The sequence below is a fragment of the Prionailurus viverrinus genome, chromosome A2 (assembly GCF_022837055.1).
Source record: "Prionailurus viverrinus isolate Anna chromosome A2, UM_Priviv_1.0, whole genome shotgun sequence".
NCBI lineage: Eukaryota > Metazoa > Chordata > Mammalia > Carnivora > Felidae > Prionailurus > Prionailurus viverrinus.
The window spans coordinates 27,999,214-28,018,758 of NC_062562.1; the positions used below are offsets into that span (position 1 = coordinate 27,999,214).

At 38.8% G+C, this 19,545-nt stretch overlaps 1 protein-coding gene across 6 annotated transcripts in view; it reads right to left on the reverse strand.

Annotated features, from left to right (window-relative positions):
• FHIT (fragile histidine triad diadenosine triphosphatase) overlaps window positions 1-19,545 on the reverse strand; it is a 1,426,527-nt gene that overhangs the window by 1,216,944 nt on the left and 190,038 nt on the right. For 2 of the 6 annotated variants that reach the window (XM_047850987.1, XM_047850988.1), the window contains exon 1: window positions 11,922-12,025. The exons of the other annotated variants lie outside the window; for them this stretch is intronic. In XM_047850987.1, the coding sequence (XP_047706943.1) occupies window positions 11,922-11,942 (21 nt within the window). In that variant the 5' untranslated portion in view covers window positions 11,943-12,025. Of the gene's footprint in view, window positions 1-11,921; window positions 12,026-19,545 lie in introns of those variants that run through there. 6 annotated transcript variants of the gene reach the window in all.

Here is a 19,545-nt window from a genome sequence, read left to right on the forward strand (position 1 = left end):
TCCCAGACACTTTGCATACCTCACTTCCTCTTTGTCATGAGAGTATAATCATTTTTTTTCATCTGTCATCTTTAATTACCTTTACAGGCATTAACAACATTTTACTAAAAATCTGCGGAGGGGCAAAAGATTAATTAGGTTGAGTGGGGTTAAGAAATGTCATCTTCTTTTTCTCAGGTGAAGGTCTATTTGATAGCTACTTCATTTTGCGGAAAGCCAAAAAAGGTACTACTTAATTTCCATCCTATCAGTTCTTGGTCTCTTATTAAAAACTGAATCGGGGCACGAAATTAACAATCTATAGTTACAATGCATTCTGACTCTGCCACCGAATTTTGAAGATTGAAGGGAACTTGTGTTCCCTTGTGCATGCAGATGTCCTATTCCACTACAGAATGTGTTCCCTACACTTAGCAGGGGTTGCGATGTCCCACAGAACCCTGTGGTCTGCTTTTTACCTGTTCAGTAGCCCATTCCTCCCTGCAGGTACTGCCATCAATCTTCTCCAATGGGACTGCCCTTGTGTGATTAGAATCTCCTCACCCAGAGATGCCTAAGAGATACACCACCATACTCACCATCCACTCAGGGTCCATAGTTAATGACTGATTAATGCAAAGGGGAGATACAAGCCTGCTCCCTTGCCTCAAAATGGGACCGACTATGTTATGGTTCATACTCCAGAGCTCCCCATGTGATCAGGCTAACTTCATTAGAAACCACATCCTTGGTAGCTTCTTCCCCTGTCCTGTCCTAATTCCCTTACTCCCTTCCTGGTTTTTCCCAAGAGGCCTGCTTTAATAAATGTCCTGCACAGCAATCCTCATCTCAAGCTCTGCTTCTAGGGAACCCAACCTAAAGCTCCATAGAAGCAAACATTGATGGAAAGACAGGATATAAATGGTGTTCCAGTTTTTGCAGGCTATCAACAATATGTCAGCCATTAAAAAAAAAAACTTTGTTTATGCTTATTTATTTTTGAGAGAGAGAGAAAGAAAGATAGAGCATGAGTGGAGGAGGGGCAGAGAGAGAGGGAGACACAGAAACTGAAGAAGGCTCCAGGCTCCGAGCTGTCAGCACAGAGCCCGACGCGGGGCTCGAACCCATAAACAGTGAGATCATGACCTGAGCCGAAGTGGGACTCAGCCATTTTAAAAGTCCCCATCCACAGTGCCTGACAAGCACAAGCTGGTGGTGGGAGTCACATGCCAGTTACATAACTGTGTGAAGGGAAGTTCCTAAGATCTACAAACTCCCCTCATTGACAGAAGTCACTAACTGAATCCTACTCTGGGGAAGGCTGCAGTTACAAGGGCTGCCCTTCTTGGCAGGTGTCAGGCAGTGCCCTATACCGCCATGCTCCACACTTCGGAAGAACAAAAGAAGTCTGGGGCTTACAGAAAAAAAAAAATAGGACAAGCTGAGTATCAAACTACAAACAGCTATTTGAAACCTCCCTGCTAGAGGTGGTTGTGTTTGTGCCATAGCTTTTGGGTTGAGTCTTGTAATGAAAGGATGGATCACCACTTACTCTACGCTGTCAGTAATAAAAGCTATCAAAACTAAGCCTGAATGGGCCTCACTGTCGCCCTGTAAATCTACCATGGACAGCTTAACGAGGGAGGGACATTATCTTTTCTCACACTCCAATTTTACTCATGTAAGAAATGTGGCCCATATTGGCAATTAACTTGAGAGATTAATTAAATCCAATAGCAACTTCAGTTTCTTCCATGGTGCATTCTGATATCATGTGAACTGTGTGCACTTAGCGCATGTTAAATAATAATTATTAAAATAATCGAACTAATTTGGACTTTTTTCTTGCAGAAAGCTGGCAGCTAACCTCCTTGGCAAATGAATTCCACAATCTGATACAGATACTCAGTATTTCACATAGTCTTCTTCCAAACTCTGTTTTTATTACTCTTGAAATTCCCAACAAATACTGCACAATAATTGTATCTCTTTCCTCATCAATTTCACTCACCAATAGGATTTACTCTATTTTATTGGGTGCTCTGAAGAATGAGGAGGCAGCCAACCAGACAATGCACAAGCTGTGACCCAGCTTAAGGAGTGACAGACAGATTCCCATTGAGTCTCCTTCAAAACAAGGACTGACACTGACATGGGAAGGAAAGAGCAACAGAAGGTGCGATGACAGCCTTCACTCAGTGCCTGCTCTGCTTCTTTCTTATGGGTTCTCAGTTCTATTTTTGTGCTTTCTTCTTTGTAATGCTAAAGTGCTTTCCTCTACTATCATATATAAAATCTGCTTTTAAGAAAAAGGAGTCTTACAAATCTGACCAACTGTTGGGGCACCTGAGTGGCTCAGCCGGTTAAGCGGCCGACTTCGGCTCAGGTCATGATCTCCTGGTCCCTGAGTTTGAGCCCCGCGTCGGGCTGTGTGCTGACAGCTCAGAGCCTGGAGCCTGTTTCAGATTCTGTGTCTCCCTCTCTCTGACCCTCCCCTCTTCATGCTCTGTCTCTCTGTTTCAAAAATAAATAAACATTAAAAAAATTTTTTTAAAAACAAAAACAAATCTGACCAACTGTCAAAGAGGTAATTACAGTTGGCCCTTGAATAACACAGGTTTGAACTACACAGGTCCACTTATACACGGCTTTTTTCCCATAGAGCACAGTACTATAAATGTATTTTCTCTTCCTCATGGTATTCTTAACATTTTCTTTTCCCTAATTGATTTCATTGTAAGAATACAGTAAATAATATATATAACATACAAAATATGTGATAATCTACTATTTATGTCATTGGTAAGACTTCTGGTCAACAGTAGGCTATTAGGAGTGAAGTCTGGGGGTGGGGGTGGGGTCAAAAGTTATAAATGAATTTACGACTGTGCAGGGGGGACCGTGCCCCTATCCTGTATTGTTCAAGTGTCAACTGTTTACTGTGTCTGATGGAATGGAGGTCACCAACAGATCACTAATATGAGGACACAGAATTAACATAATCCTGGGCAAAACCAGGAAAATGTGACATTTAAGTAGACTTTCCATAGTGTGGTTACTAATACTACTTAGGAAATAATGAGTAGAGCCTGAATAACTCCTTTCTACATTGGCTGGGGGGGAGCTCTATGACCGAAAGGTGATATCCTAAATCGGCTGTAAGTCATTAGTGAAGAAAATTTATATTAAAAACCTTTTACGCTGCAAGAAGCTTCATCTACCTAAGTGGCATCTTGAAACTAGTAAGAGATGATAATTAAAATCAAGTCCCAATGTTCCAAGAATAATCATGTCACTTGAAGCATGGTATCTCTAGGCATATCTTCAGTTGTTATTAAAAAAATCTATACTGTTAATATACATGAAGACTGCCATAGACTGGATGTTTATCCCCATAAAATTCATATACTGAGATCCTAACCCCAAATGTGATAATACTAGGAGGTGGAGGCCTTCAGGCCCATATGATTATATGAGTAGGTCATATAATGGAATGAGTGTCCTTGTAAGAGACCCCATAGAGCTTCCTGGTCCCATCTTCCATGTGAGGACACAGCGAGAAGGCACCTCTCTGAAGCAGAAAGCAGGCTCACACCAGACAATAAATGGGCCACTGACTTGATCTTGGATTTTCCAGGTTCCAGAACTGTCAGAAATAAACTTCTGTTGTTTAAGCCCCCTTGTCTGTGGTTATTTTTGTTTCAGCAACCCAAACAGACTAAGATAATGACAAATGCATTTCTACACATGATGATAAAAAAAGATAAATGATAAATATTTGAATTTATTGATAGGGGGTGAACTTAAATTTGCATCTAACTGAAAACATTTTGTTCAAATGATCCAATATTAGTCCATATTTTTCATTAGGCTATTATTTCAGGCCAATTAATAATCGTAAGAGCTAGTATTATTAAAGAGCTCTTAAAAAGCGCTTTACGTGCATTTAATCATTTATTTGACTCAACAATCCTATGCAGTAGTTACTATGATCATCCGATTTTACAGATGAAGAAATTAAAGTTTAGGGAGGTTAAACTTGAGCCTCTCAGCATCTCAGTTTACCTGCTGCTTTTTCTGTTTGGCCCAGACAACCAAGGAGAGCAAAGCTTCATATTCTGTTCTAATAACTATGGAAGACACTGCAAATACCTGCAAAGTGATGTACCCTAAAACCACAAGCTTACCTTCAGTACGGATCAGTACCAAGTCAGCTAATCATGTAAGAGACACAGTTGAGACTCTTTCTGATATTTCTTTTTTTTTAATGTTTATTTATTTATTTATTTTGAGAGAGAGACAGACAGACAGACAGTGAGCATGAGTGGGAGAGGGGCAGAGAGAGAGGAAGAGAGAATCCCAAGCTGGTTCTGCACTGTCAGCATGAGCCCAGTGTTGAGCTAGATCTCACAAACTGTGAGATCATGACCTGAGCTGAAATCAAGAGTCAGACACTTAACCAAATGAGCCATCCAGGCACCCCTGATATTTCTTATATCACCAGTTTAACTGCATACAAAATAAGTTATTTGGATCTAAGACCTATATGAATATTTCTCATTGTAGCAGAATGATACAGGGAAGAGAAGATACAGGGAGCTGACAGCTCTACATTTTACAGAAAGTAAAAGCATAAAAATATAATCTACATAATTCCTGTACTTGATCTTAGCCAAAAAGCCAAGAAGCGATAATCTATATAATTCCTATAAACTCTCAGTATATATAGGAGCAACGGCATAATGATACATTATTGGCAAGATAAAATAATTTTGATTTACCTTCTCTAATATGAAAAATTTGTTTTCTTTAGGTGATCTAATGTTTCCTTCCTCTCCACAAGGTAGAAACCTTTAAGTAATAGGCTATGAACAATTAGATGCACTGGTTTATTTATCAGTTCTTAGATTTAGATTATAGTAGGCTTCTTGTATTAGCTTAGAGAACCTTCCAAATTCTTTACAAATATGGTTATAGAATCCCAGAAAACTGATCCCAAAGAGGCTTCTGTTTGTGATAACATATAGAATAATTCATCATGAGAACTAGGTGCAAAAGACATGAATTCCAAGGATTTACAACTTTCAGTATCAAAGGGTTTACCTTTTATTTTTGACTTCCTCACAATGTATAGAAATTAATCTAAAATGCCTTCTTAGGCAGAAATTTGTCCTCACAATTAAACTGTTGTTGATGAATCCAGATCATGAATATGAACATGAATTACTGACTTCCTCAGAACATATTACAGGGGTTAAACCTGATCATCAATACACCAAATGTCCTTAGGTTATTATGTATCTTCTTTTTTTCTGGTTTTTACAGATTTTATAATAGTGGTATTCCAACCCAAGTTCACAAAATCAAATATATTTAAGAAAATCAGTTACCAGATGCTCAACTTTTTTTCCTAAAATTGATCTGTCAGAGAATGCATTTGTTGTCAAGGAGTCATGGGGATGACAATTTCTACTTAAATACATTCCCTTTTCATTTGCAAGCCATTGTCAACAGACACATAGCTCCTGAGAAACAGTCCCATGAGAGCAAAGCAAAAGGGAATCCATAAGGAACACCAAAAATGGAGGGGCCTTATTTCTCCCAGGGGCAGACTACTGAAACCCTGTCACCATATCTAGCAATCCATTGTAGACTGAGAATTCAGAAGTGAAAAGATAAGTCACTCAGAGACCCATGAGAAAGTTTGTTTGAATGAAAAAAAAATTCAACCTAAAAAAAAAGCAAACCTGACCTAGCTGATTCAGCAAAAAAGTTTTTCAGAACAGGTTATACGGTAGATATGTTCCATAAACTTGAGCTAACCCTGCAGCTCCAAGGTTTTGATGAAATATATTTACAGCATGTGATAATGATGAGGAAGCATAAGGCAAGCTGACAGTCTGCAAGCCCCACTCCCCTCAGGTGACATCCCTGTGACACTCCTCAGGCACTCCTGGCTGCCCAAGAACAAAGAAAAGGGAAAAACAATTGCTTAAGTCTGATCTAGATCACAGAGTTGCCTGACAGAAGTCTCCAGCAGTTTACAAATATCTTAGTAAATTATAAGAAAAAGGCAATCTTATCAATAGGCTAATCTCCAGAAACTTATAGACTCAGTTTCCTGGAGCCCCAACATCATCCTCCCCTCCATAGTGATGTGAGGAACAAAGGCAAGAAAAAAATGATAAGTAAAATTAAATTTCTTTATAACCTGCAGCCCACTGACAAATACTTGAGACAGGCAGAGTATAACATTTCTCCAGGAATTCCCTACTATCTTAATGTTAATTGCCCACTAGAAGAAAAAACAACCTTAAATTGACAATAGCTAGGCCTCCAGGATCTTTTGAGTCCTCTTTAGCATATGAAAATCCTTTTGGAAACCTCTCCTTTGCCTTAACCTCCCCCATCTCCGTAGTACATAATCAGTCACTCCTCACACCCCCAGTGCAGCTCTTTCTGCCCACCGGTTCTATCCCTGTGCTTTAATAATCACCTTTTTGCACCAAAGACATCTCATGAATTCTTGAGAACTGTCAGCTCCAGAGCCCCACCACTCCAGAGCTCCATCAATAAGATAAGGCATTTTGTCCAAAATAAACAAACAAATCTACAGAGGTATATTGAACTTTGGAATATTTCTAGTTTCCCAACTCTGAGCATATCAGTTCAACATGGTTCCTCTAAGAGAAAAAGCAACAAGTATAATTAATGGGCAGTTGAGAAGCTTTGGTAAGCCTTTGGTGAACTTCCCAGAAATAGAGAAAGTAACGCCTCAAGAAACTGATTAACAAATCCTTTTTCAAGGCAGTTTTTCCTTGCAAGAAAATTTTCCTTGCAAGAACTAACTGAATTGTCAAAAGAGGAATCACAAAAAAGTAACTTGATGGGAAATTACTATCTGATTTTCTTTGGCATAAAACTGTTCGGAAGTTTTAAAAATTCCATAACATAAAAATCCCTCCAATCTCATCTACTTATTATGCAAGAAAAACTTGTCAATGTTTACATCTACAATAATAATTTTACTAAATTATACTAAATCCTGTCTCATTCCTAAAATAAATGATATTTGACTTAATACAAAAGCTATTTTTGAAAAAAGCAACCTTGTCCATCTTATTAATAAAAATCAAAAAACCTTAATTTTATATATATAATAATAACCAGTATTTGTTATATATTCATGGTTTTGGTCAATCTGTACCAATAATAATAGTAATAACAACTCAATGCAGAATTAACTTTGGAACTTAGAGGAATATGGATTCAGGAACTTTTTTTTTCAGGTTCTGGGACCAAAAGATGATCAATAAAGACTTGTAACCATTTTATATTGATAACATACTATGAAGTAAGTAAATGAAAATATGAATTAAAAAAGAAAAAGGAATGATGTACAATATTCAACCCATAAAGAACTTGTTCACATACTTGAAAAGAGACAATGTTGAGTGAGAATCAAATTATTCTACTATTAAAATTCTAAATGATATACTTTAAAAATGATTTAACCATTTCGATTTTACAAGATGCCAAAAATTATGTTCTTGGCATTTCTTCAAATTCAGGATGAAAACTTCGACTGTTTTTTTCCAAAAGCCTTTCAAGGTTTAGAAAGCAAAGAAACTGGAGCTTTCTGCTTTGTCTCTCCTGCCTTCTTATCATTTCTGGAATTAGGAGGTGTGCTTTCTTGGCTCTCCTTTCAGATTTGCCCTTTGATCCATGGTCCCCTCAGAAATTGGCTTTGTGAATAGCTGGAGTCTAAACAAATGTGATACTTACGTGTTTTACCATAAGACTCATAACATGGTTCTTTCTAAATAGCAATTCCTCTAGTGCTTCTGAAATATGGCTTTATGATTACAAATATTCATCACTGCATTCTATTTGCAGGCTTTTCATTTTTTAAGTCTAAAATACAAACGTGTTGCTTTGATTCTGTAGCAGATTTCCAGGAATAATTCTTTTTTTTTAAAAAAGTGGCTTCACAAATATGTGATCAAGTTGAGCATGGCAAGAAAAGGAACTCAAAAGAGAAAACAAAAAGAGGAGGTGATGAAAGGGTATGAGAACAGAGAAGAAGGCGGGCAACTTTTGGCAGCTAGGCCTTTTCAAAGACAGTATGGCTAAATTTTATCACTAGTTCACAATAGGATGGGAACATGATTAATTTTCCATTGGAGACAAAGAGAATTGTTGTTCAACACAGTTCTTGTGCCAACAGCAATACTAGCCTGATTTCTGTCATGGTTTTCTGAGACAAGATATGCCTAAGAACACAAGTGGGAAGGTATTTCTTAAGGCCTAATGATCTTCATAAGCTCCTTAACCTCTCTATGGAACTCTATTTTCTTACCTGTAAATGAGAAGGTTGCTCTAAGCCAATGATTTGAGCAGATGCAGGAAAAGGAGGCGAGAAGGGCAAATGAGAAGGACCATGTCAGAAGGGATAAATTTCTTCCAACGTAACACTCACACCCAGCAGAACCTTCCAGATTCTGACTCACTCAAGCTGCATGGCCATTTCCACACCCCAACCAACATTGAGAATTCTGGCCATGGGGATTTGTGTTGTCTCCTTCCAAGGGGACAAAGGGTTGAAACACAATGGAAAATCCTTAAGGACCCTTCCAGCAAGGTAATTCCATGATTCTATAGCTATTACTAGAAAACTTACTGGCATTCACTTATTTCCCTTTTCTCCCCTCAGTTTCTGGCAAATGTCACTATTTACTCCGCCTAGGAGAGCATAAGATGCGTGCACGGGAAGTTGCGTGCACGGGGTGGGGGATGAAATACAAGATGCAGGTAAAGATAGATTTTCAGCAGCTACAAGGCTCCAGACCTACATTAATCTGTAGCTCTATGCTTTCACAATTTCACAACTCTGCCAGCTTTAAAAAAAATTATGAGGAATTTAAAATGATCCTCTTTTCTCTCATAGCAAAGCTTCTTAACGGACATTTTGAAAAGGAGGGACAAAGGATGAGGTTACCAGATAAGCTGCTTCTTCTAAATCAAAATAGCTATCAGACAAAATGGGGCCTGACTTGGTGGTAAGCTGTCAGAGTGGAATTTAATTTAGCAGTAACGATAGACAAAGTATGTCAGACTAAGTGCTTGATCAAGCATCTGCAATAAAATGGCCTTGGTGTCCATTAAAGCAGACAACCCCAGGTAGAGAAAGTCTAGGCTGGAAATAAGAAAACATCCTGCATACTCAGGGGAAAAAATTCCTTTTTATCTCTCCAGCTCACCTTTCTCCATGAAACTTTTAGAGGTTCTTGAGGTTGAGAGGTTTTCCAGCCATGATCATGGGCCAGTGGAGATGTTTGTGTCCCTGGATCTACTGATTTCTTCTCATGGCCATGAAGCCAAGAGTAACCCCCATTTAGAAAATCTCTTATATCTTTTTGGATTACGCTTGATCTCTTCTTATCTAATTAATCACGTCTCAGGAACCAGGAAGTAATTACATTAAGTACTTGGAGGCATGCCTCCAGGAATGTCACTATGGCTTTCTGTTTGTTTGCTTTAAAGCAAACCAGCACTCTGGAACTTGATTCAGATTAGCAATTTTGTGCTTTCAGCTGAATACAATGCAATGGTTCTACTCCTGGTTGTCTCAAGAAAGCAGGTGAAGGGCATAAAGGAATGAATTTCAATCTCAGCCCCCTTCCCCTTTGTATTCTACTCTAAGACAGTGATTTTAGGCCTCTGGCTTTCAATATGGAGCATAGGAACTACTGACAAATGTTTATTTATTTACTTGAGGCTCAAGTGGGATGAAAAGCAGGAAAAGAATCCAGAACTTTCCAGAGGACTAGCACTGGTCAAAGCACTGAAGAACAATACCTGTCTTCAAAGGGACTTTTTTTTTTTTTTTAATTTTGTCGGGTTCACCTGGGTGCTCATTCAGTTAAACATCCAGTTTTGGCTCAGGTCATGATCTTCCGGTTTGTGAATTCGAGCCCCATGCTGAGCTCTGGGCTGACAGCTTGGAGTCTGGAGTTTTTCAGATTCCGTGTCTCCCTCTCTCTCTGTGCCCCTCCCCTGCTCATGCTCTGTCTCTCAAAAATGGAAAAACGTTAATTTTTTTAAATTTTGTCAATCTAGTAAATATTGAAGACTATTTTGCTAAGCTGTTCGAAGACATAGCCATCCTGAGATTTCTCCTCCACTTGTCTATTCTCACAGGTCTCTGTGAACATCTGTGCCACGTGCCGGACCTATTGCAAACAAAAGCAAGCAGGCCCAAAGAAGATGTTGTCTCAAAAAAGGTATAAATAAATTTAAGAAATTCTCTGAAAGCTGATAAGCCACTGATTTCCTAGGCAAGGCCTCTTATCACATTAACCACCACTTAAGAAGCAGGTGCGTGGAAAGAAGCCAGAGGGATGAGAAGTGGAGGAAAAGAGAAAGTGATGAATGATTAATGGGAATCTGGTGATTTATGGAACATACTTCTTTTTTTTTTTAAGTAATAAAGAGTTTATCCCTAGGGTAGAAAACAGGAAACAACAAAAATAAGTACCAAATTGCCAAAGGAGTAAAGTAAGAGAGTCGAATGAGGAAACAGAATAGAACAAAGAGATGCTCATTTTCAACATAAGCAGTGTTGGAAAGACACAGGGGATTTGGGAACTCACCCTTTAGGAGCCATTTGTTTAAACAAAAATACATTTATGTTGCCTGATTTCCTAAAAGTTACTTACTGAAAATGGGCCATTTATGGATAAAAGCCTGCAGTTATCCAGGTATACGGAAACCAGACTTTGTGTCTGTGCAGCGTTTCTTTCTGTGAGAAATCTGACGACATCAGGGTGTTCAAGACCCCTGAGCTGCCTGACTCCATCACTAACCAAATGAGCACCTGGCTTTTCACAGCAACCATAGAGTATAAACTTGGCTCCCTAGAGGAGTGTTCTAGGTGTGAATTATCTATGTGTGTGCACCACCTAAAGGCAAATTCATAGGAGGAATGCAAGCAATTTATAAACACGATCTGTTCTTCAAGTCTGTACACTGATAAGAACATGGAAGCAAATCACAAGGATGTGAATGCCCAGGTTTTTCCACAAAAGCTGACCTGTACACATGGAAGGGTAAAATAGCACAAAAACAATCCTACTGCAATACAAGTAAGGAGAACAACCGAAAATAATGTGTGTGTGTGTGTGTGTGTGTGTGTGTGTGTGTGTGTGTGTGTGTGCTTTAATTATTCTGAATGTTCGTTGAAGGGAAACAAGTTTAATTAGAGGATGAGCTGATAAAAACAGTTATGAAGATTCTTAAGGGAACTTCTAAACACATTCAAGAATGATGAAGGCTGGCAACACAAGTTTTGAAAGAATTAGGTTTATTTCCCATGATGGTTTTATTTTTTCCCTTTGTATGAATCAGGGGCATCGCTTATGTAACTTGTACTCCTACTCTGACACATCTGAGCTCACATTAGACTCCCTCAAGACAGGATCCAGGATTCATTCGCTTTTCTCACTTTGGTATCTAATACACTCACAGATGAATAGAAAATGAATGAATGAATGAATGAATGAATGAACGAACGAATGAATGACTTGCTGAAAGAAAATTGTGAAGAATTTTGTAATGGAAGAACATTATCTTCTTCAATAAAGGCATTGATTTAACCTGTAATATCTCCAAGAATCACAAGAAATAATCAGCTGATGGTGAAAGGGGATATCTGCCTCATGCAGAAGTGGCTGAAGAAAAAAGAATTGCCACAAAACATTGGGGAGGATGGTAACAAAGAACATTTCAAATCTGGGCAGTGGACCAAAAAGGAAAAAAGAAGATTTGGGGGGTGGGGGGGAGGGAGCAAATAGCAACAGTCCTACTGGAATTCAGCAATAGACTTGAGCTCTAAGACAGATTAATAACAATCATAAAAATAACAGTAATTATTGAACACTTACTATGTGGCAGGGAGTATACATGCATTATTCAATTTAATCTTCGTAACAAATCTTCAGTAAGTACTTCCATCATCTTTCACATCTCAGATAGTAAAACTGAGGCTGAAAAAGGATAAGTAATTTTCTGAAAGTCAACCAGCTAGTCAGGGATGGAAAAAGGTCTCTTATACATATTTCTCTGACTCCAGAAGAGGTCATCAGCAATATAGCCCTATGATATATGTGACTGATTATGAAAATATAAAGCTTTGGGGTTTTTTTTTTAATTTTTTTAATGCTTATTCATTTTGTGAGAGAGAGAGAGAGAGAGAGAGAGAGAGAAAGAGACAGAGCATAAGTGGAGAGGGACAGAGAGAGAGAGAGGGAGACACAGAATCCAAAGCAGGCTCCAGGCTCTCAGCTGTCAGCACAGAACCTGACATGGGGCTCAAACCCATGAACTGCAGGATCATGATCTGAGCCAAAGTCGATGCTTAGCCGACTGAACCCCCCAGGCGTCTCACTTTGGTTTTTTTAACTTATTTTTAATATTTATTTTTGAGTGAGTGTGGGGGGGGAGGGGCAAAGAGAGAGGGAGACACAGACTCCGAAGCAGGCTCCAGGCTCCGAGCTGTCCGCACAGAGCCAGATATGGAGCTACAACCCATGAACCATAAGATTATGACCTGAGCCAAAGTCGGTCAGTCTTAGGTTAAACCGAGTGGCTTCACCGATTGAGCCACCCAGGCACCCCTGAGTTTTTTATTTTTTGATTTTAAAAAGGTGTGGGAAAGTTCTAGAACATTTATCTGTGACCAAATGGTAAACTAATGTGCTGTCAAAGAATTTAAACACCATGTACATTTACCACTTACATTCATTTGAAGGAGAACTAAATGTCCCATTTTTATTTTCTCTAAATAGAGAATTTAACTCTCGTTTTCCTAAGATTAACCACAAAGGAGACTGAACTGGGAAACAAAACTCCCTAAGGCCCAAGAGATTATCGGTCAGTCAGATACCCATAAGGAACAAACCATCAACACAGTATATCCTTCTAGCAGTGAAAGTCCAAAGCAAAGATTTTTAAGGCTACTGAGATAAGGTAAAATAAAATCTTTGTAACAATCTTCCCTTCCCTACCAAACCAAATTGGCAACACTGAAAATAAATTATAAATCACAGCTTGTCTGCTTTAATCACCTATTTTTTTTTTTTTTTTTTTGGCTTGGGGGTGTGTGCTTCTGTCTCCTCCACAGGACAAATACGTGTCCGCATGGAAACCTCTGTTGTCACTGTTTCCATTGTCCCCAGGATGTCCTCATCCTCTTTCAATACGTCTCTCTTCAGTAAAACACAAGTGGTTCAGCTCCATCGCACAGCTGATAAACCTTAAAGACAACAAACTGGACAGAGTAGCACTGAGATTCTAAATTAGATAGACCAGCGGTCATCCTCACTGTAATGCAATAAAGAAAGCATGAACAATTACACTAAATGACAATGTCTTATTTGAAGTTTGGTTTCTACATAGTAGAAAAATTAGGCTGTCTTGGCCTTCCGTAGGAGGAAACTGCCTCGGAAGGGGTCTGTGTGCTTATGTTTCAATCTACACAACATCCAATCTATCACTACCATGCATATGTACCTACCTCATAATTAGATGTGTGTGTGTTGTTTTTCTACTATATGCAATATGTTATCAGATATATTGAAAACTAGTTCAAACAGTTGAGATGGGCTACAAATAACTTTTCTTCATTAGTTAGATTTAAAACTATGTTGGTAAGTGCCCACTATAAAATGGTTCAGTCCTGGTTTTCTTTTTTTATTCCTTTGAATATTTCAAGGTACAATTCTATGTCAGGCAGGAACATAAAGGGGGTGGGAGGGAGGAAACAATGAGTGAGCCAATAGTACATTTTGAAAATAAGACTAATCAATAAGTATATTTTGAGTCTCTTCAACATATTGACTAGGAAGTCTAATAGATGACCATGTGTGGGAACAGAAACTGCTGTTTTAGCAGCATCTAATGAGATTCCAAAAATTTAGTGACTTGGACGTCCTTTCACACTCATACTCTGGGTAGTATGGTGCCATGCAGCGCATTTAACTCTCTTTATGCCTTGGTGTTCTAGTGCAAAAGGAAATTCTTTTCTCTATAGCTTTAAACGTGTCCAGGAGCTGGCTGCCAGGAACGTCTCTCACATTCCTATTCAGAACTCTCTGAGAAAAGCTGTCATTTTTTTTTTTTTTATTCAAGTCTGGCTACTTGGTCCCCAGGCACCAGAGTGAAAGGAATATCTAAGATAACATCTTCATTTATTCATACGATTTTCATCTTGGACAGTATTATAAAAGCCAATCATAAATTGGGGGGGGGGGGATGGGATAATATGACATACACTATAAAATGAAATTTATGATGCAAACAGAATAGAAGAGAAACAGTGGCACATGAGGGTTATATCCTTGTCATCTACAAGTGTCTTTGCACATGACCTACACTGGGTAAGTCTTATAAATCTGTTTCTGAGGGAGAAAAACTAAACTCTGAAGGACTCACTGCTACATAACTATATATAATACTAGGCATCTTTATATGAAGTTCAACCCTGTTCTCCCTAAAATAAAACCTAATCAAACAATAGAGGAGCAAACTCTAAATACTTTCTTCCACTCAACACTAGAAAACAAATACACTTAGGTCTCCAAAGAGGCCCTGTGAAGACTTCCACTAAGCTTTAAATTCTCTGCTAAGGCTGAGTTTTATTTCTGGCGGGAAGAGCTTCTGTCTGGCTTTTCTTTTTCTTTTTAAGGAGAAAAAAATCTATATAATTATGGGTTTGTGGTTACATGTGTGGAACAAAGTATGGATAAAGAAAGGAAAACAGACCATCAAGAAGCTTGTTATCACTAAACATATAATGCTAGAAAATTCTAGCAATGCTGACTGAATATATACCGTAACAAAACTGTAATTTAAATCAAGTTATCAAAACATTTCAAAAAGAGAACAAATTTAATGATTTTAAAAATGTATCTTTAAAACAAAATGTGATCATTGCTATTAACAAAATGCTATAACATAAATACGGTAGACCATTGCTTCTGTTAATACCCACTACAGTTTCTCAGGAAACAATCTTACCAGAGCAACTCTCATTAATGTGCAAAAAGATAGTGTTTCTTCTTTGAGCCCTAACCATCCTGTATGCCATCGTTTTCAAGACAATGGTTATAAAAGCTATAAACATTACAATGTTTTAAACATCATCTTGCCTATATACAGCAGTGGTCAATACAAAATATCCCTTCTTCACCTTCCCTCTGCCCTCTATTTCCCAAACACTATTTTTCCATCGCTATAGAGCTTGGTCATCTTAAACAAGAAAATAACCAACGTAATCTTATGTGCAAAATCTAAAAACATTTCCTTCAGAAACTATGACCTGTTAGATATCTGAAGATCAAGACAGGGATAAGGATTTATTGGGCCAAACCACATAGGACCCATATATCATGAGCTGCAGGACAGAACTTATTAAATGATTTCACTGGTCACATAACTGAGTGTAAAAGGGGAAACGTTTCACTGACTGTGGTCAAATATGATTGTTGCCGCAGTAGATTACAGGCCCCAGAAGTACCCTTAGTTAGGTCAGTGACCAAATGTCACTCCATATGATTTTGATCTCCATGGGCAATGGCTCCACAGCATTAGATGTGTGAAAATCTAGCCTGAACCCAGCTATGAATTTGGGTTTGGTTTCCCCTTTTGAACGGATAAGCACTTTTGACATGGAAATCCTACCTTTCTTCCTCATCAACAAGGCACCAACAAACAGAATTCAGAAGAATTCAGATTTACAGATGAGGCATGGAAACATAACATGAAGTATTTTTCAGATTATTTGAGATATGAAATTATCTAGGAAGTAAATAGTGAATTCATGGATCATCCCAGTGTTGGCTCTCTTGCTTTCCATTTACCAAGGGATGGAAAAAAGTAAGAAATGGAAGTTAAGCTCAAATTACTCATGTGCTGCTAGCTAATATATCTGATGGCTATCTTATGTGGGAAAAGCATGCAATAAATAGGAAAAGATACAGTGATTATATGTAGCTTCTGTTTCCGTAGTTCTAGCCCCCTAACTTTTATTTTCCAAATAGCCAGGGGCCACAGCTCTCAAAATGATTATCCTTTCCAAGCTCAGGAAGTAATAATGGAAAGTTAAGTAATTGTTCAACAAATAAAAGCATATGTTGATACTTAATGTATTATATATTATTTACATTTTGTATGTTATGGACACCAAACATTATTGATACATACACCTAAAAGTCACAATCTTGGTTACTTCTGGGTGATATAATCAGAAGTCATTTTTATTTGTAACTCTATGCTTGCTTTGGTAAATTTTCTGTTGTTCTGCAGCAAGCATGGAGTGACTTTACACTCAGAGGGAAGAAAGGAACACTCTGCAAACACCATACCCGCTTCATGAAGAAGAAGGGAGGAGGAAGAGAAAATAAGAATATGATTTTTAAAAAAAAGAAAAAAGAAAAAAGACCCTGTCTTGAACTCTTCCTCTGTTGTCTGTCTCTTCCTCTCATCTCTGCTTTCCTCAGCAGAAGACAAGAGTGTTTGCAGGGCACGGCTCTGAATCCCGCTGCCAGCACAGACCAGTTGCCGCTGACTGTTGCTCAGCCATGGTTCTCCCTTCTTCAAAATGAGGGCAATGGTGGGGGCACCTGGGTGGCTCAGTCGGTGAAGTGTCTGACTTAGGCTCAGGTCACGATCTCATGGTTTGTGAGTTCGAGACCGGTGTCGGGCTCTGTGCTGACAGCTCAGAGCCTGGAGCCTGCTTCAGATTCTGTGTCTCCCTCTTTCTTTGCCCCTCCCTCACTCATGCTGTCTCTATCTCTCATAAATAAATAAACTTAAAAGAAAATTTAAAAAAAAATGAGGGCAATGGTAGTATTTATCTCCTGAGAAGTCCAGGCAAAACAATGCATCTAAAGTTCTTAGCCCGAGGCCTGGCTTCAAGAGTAGATCCAACAGTATTAGTTACATTTTTCTTTCTACCAGTCTTGTCTGATCTGGGAATTCTTTTTTTTTTTTTTTTTAATTGAAGTATAATTAACATATAGTGTTATATTAGTTTCAGGTGTACAATGTCAAGATTCTACAGTTCTATACATTGCTTAGTGCTCATCAAGGTAAGTGTAGTCCTTTTTTTTTTTATTATTGTTTATTTATTTTGAGGAGAGGAGGGCCACAGAGAAAGGGAGTGAGATAATCCCAAGAAGGCTCCACGTTCAGTGCAGAGCTTGATATGAGGCTCAGTCCCACGAACAGTGAGATCATAACCTGAGCCGAAATCAAGAGTTGGAGGCTTACCTAACTGAACCACCCAGGCGTCCCAAGAGAAGTGTAGTGTTAATCTCCTATATGCACTTCAACTGTCCCCCCACCTACCGCCCTTCTGGGAGCCACCAGTCTCTTCTCTATATTTAAGAGCCTATGTTTTGGGGGATTTTTCCATTTGTCCCTTTTTTTCTTTGTTTTTTTTCTTACATTCCACATATGAGTGAAATCACGTGGTCTTCATCCTTCTCTGACTGATTTATTTCACCTAGTATTATACTGACCTGGGAAATCTTTAAGACTTATAAAATATAACTTACAATATGCTTTAACAACAGTAATTTACTCTATAAACTGAAAGTAAAAGGTAAGGCTAGCATTCACACCTCACTCTCCCCACACTCAAGTCTGATAACCAAACACCACTTTGGTGTTGGACTTGTAAGTGAGCTGTGGTTAGTTAGGTCTTATAACAGGGTACCAGCAAAGAGGAAGTCATGGCCAACCAGAGTCAGAGGCCTGTCCTGGAAGCACTCCAAAACAAAACCCCAAGAAACCAAAAAAAACCACACAGGCCCAAGATGGCTGACAAAGTAGGCTGGAAACCCCTGGCCAAATAAGGAAGAAAAAGCACAAAACCAGCTTCCAAGAAATCCTTGCTTCAGGTAATGCATATAACATTCCCTTGTTAACAACTGTCAGTAAAAGATAAAACCCAAACTCTAGTGTGCACAGCTCTTTCCCCCATTCCCCCGTCAATCCACTCTCAGATCTCAAGAGTGTGCTTTCATTTTAATAGACTTTCCTGCTTGTATGCTCACCCACTGTATTGTGTCTGTCCTTAAATTCTTTCTTCTGACAAGACCAAGACCCTCTGGTGACATTTTTGGGATGGGCTGGATGGAGGCCTCAGGGCCCAGGATCTCCCCAGTCCACCTGGCAATGGACGGACCTAGTGGCATGCTGAAACTACCACCAGGCTTACAATGGTCTATTGTTCAACTTCAGGAATTCTCAAGTTCATTGTTAAACAGAGCCATTATTAAACATGAGGTGACATAACTATGCAAATTATAATATAAAACTCACAATTAAATTAAAAACATTTTTTGAATTGATTTATTTTGAGAGAGAGTGAGGGAGGGAGGGGCAGAGAGAGAGAGAGGGAGAGAGAGAATCCCAAGCAGGCTCCGTGCTGTCCCTGTGGAGCCGGACACAGGGCTCAGTCTCATGAACTGTGAGGTCACAACCTGAGCCGAAATCAAGAGTCAGACACTTAAAAGACTGAGCCACCCAGGCACCCCAAATGAAAATATGTTTTTAAAGATTTTATGTTTAAGAAACCTTTACACCCAATGTGGGGCTTGAACTCACACCCCCAAGATCAAGAGTCACATGCTCCACTGACTAACAAGGTACTCCTAAATAAATTTTTTTTAAATTATTTTTTAATGTTTCTTTACTTTTGAGAGAGAGAGAGAAAGACAGACAGAGAGAGAGCGTGGGGTAGGGGCAGAAGGCAAGGGAGACACAGAATCCAAAGCAGGCTCCAGGCTCCAAGCTGTCAGCACAGAGCCTGACACGGGGCTCAAACTCACGAACCTCGAGGTCATGACCTGAGCCAAAATCAGATGCTTAACTGACTGAGTCACCCAGGAGCCCCTAAACACAAATATTTTTAAAGGTAATAAATACACAAAGCTCGTCCCTTCCTAATTATTTTACTATTGTCTGTACTCTTAAGGTCATTTGCATCTATTACATTTGTGTGGTGGAGATACTAGCTGATGGAGTGCTACAGTGCATGTCTGCCCAATTGACTTTCCAAAAAGTCACGTTGGTAGCTTGGTATCAGCCAAACAGGCAAATGCCACAAATCACAGCTTGATATTGTTTTGTTGATTTGAGACTGATAAAGAACATGCAGATTAAATTTAAAGAGTGCCCCATCTGTAATTGTTATTTCTGAGTGGAACAAACAAAATTAACGACATATCCTTCCAGTATTTAAAACTATTATACAATATTTATGACAAAATGGCACTTGTTCATCACTTGCAAACACAGACTGGCTATGGCTATAAGAGTTTGACAAAATCCACAAAAGTTTTGTGTGACAACTGATAAAGCTATGTGGAATTTGCAATAAAGGGTAGTGATTTTATTATTATTTATAAATTACAGACCACACATCTTTTGTGTCAGTAAAATTTATAATAAGCACAATATGTGCATGAACACAGGCACACACACACACACATTTATGTCCCA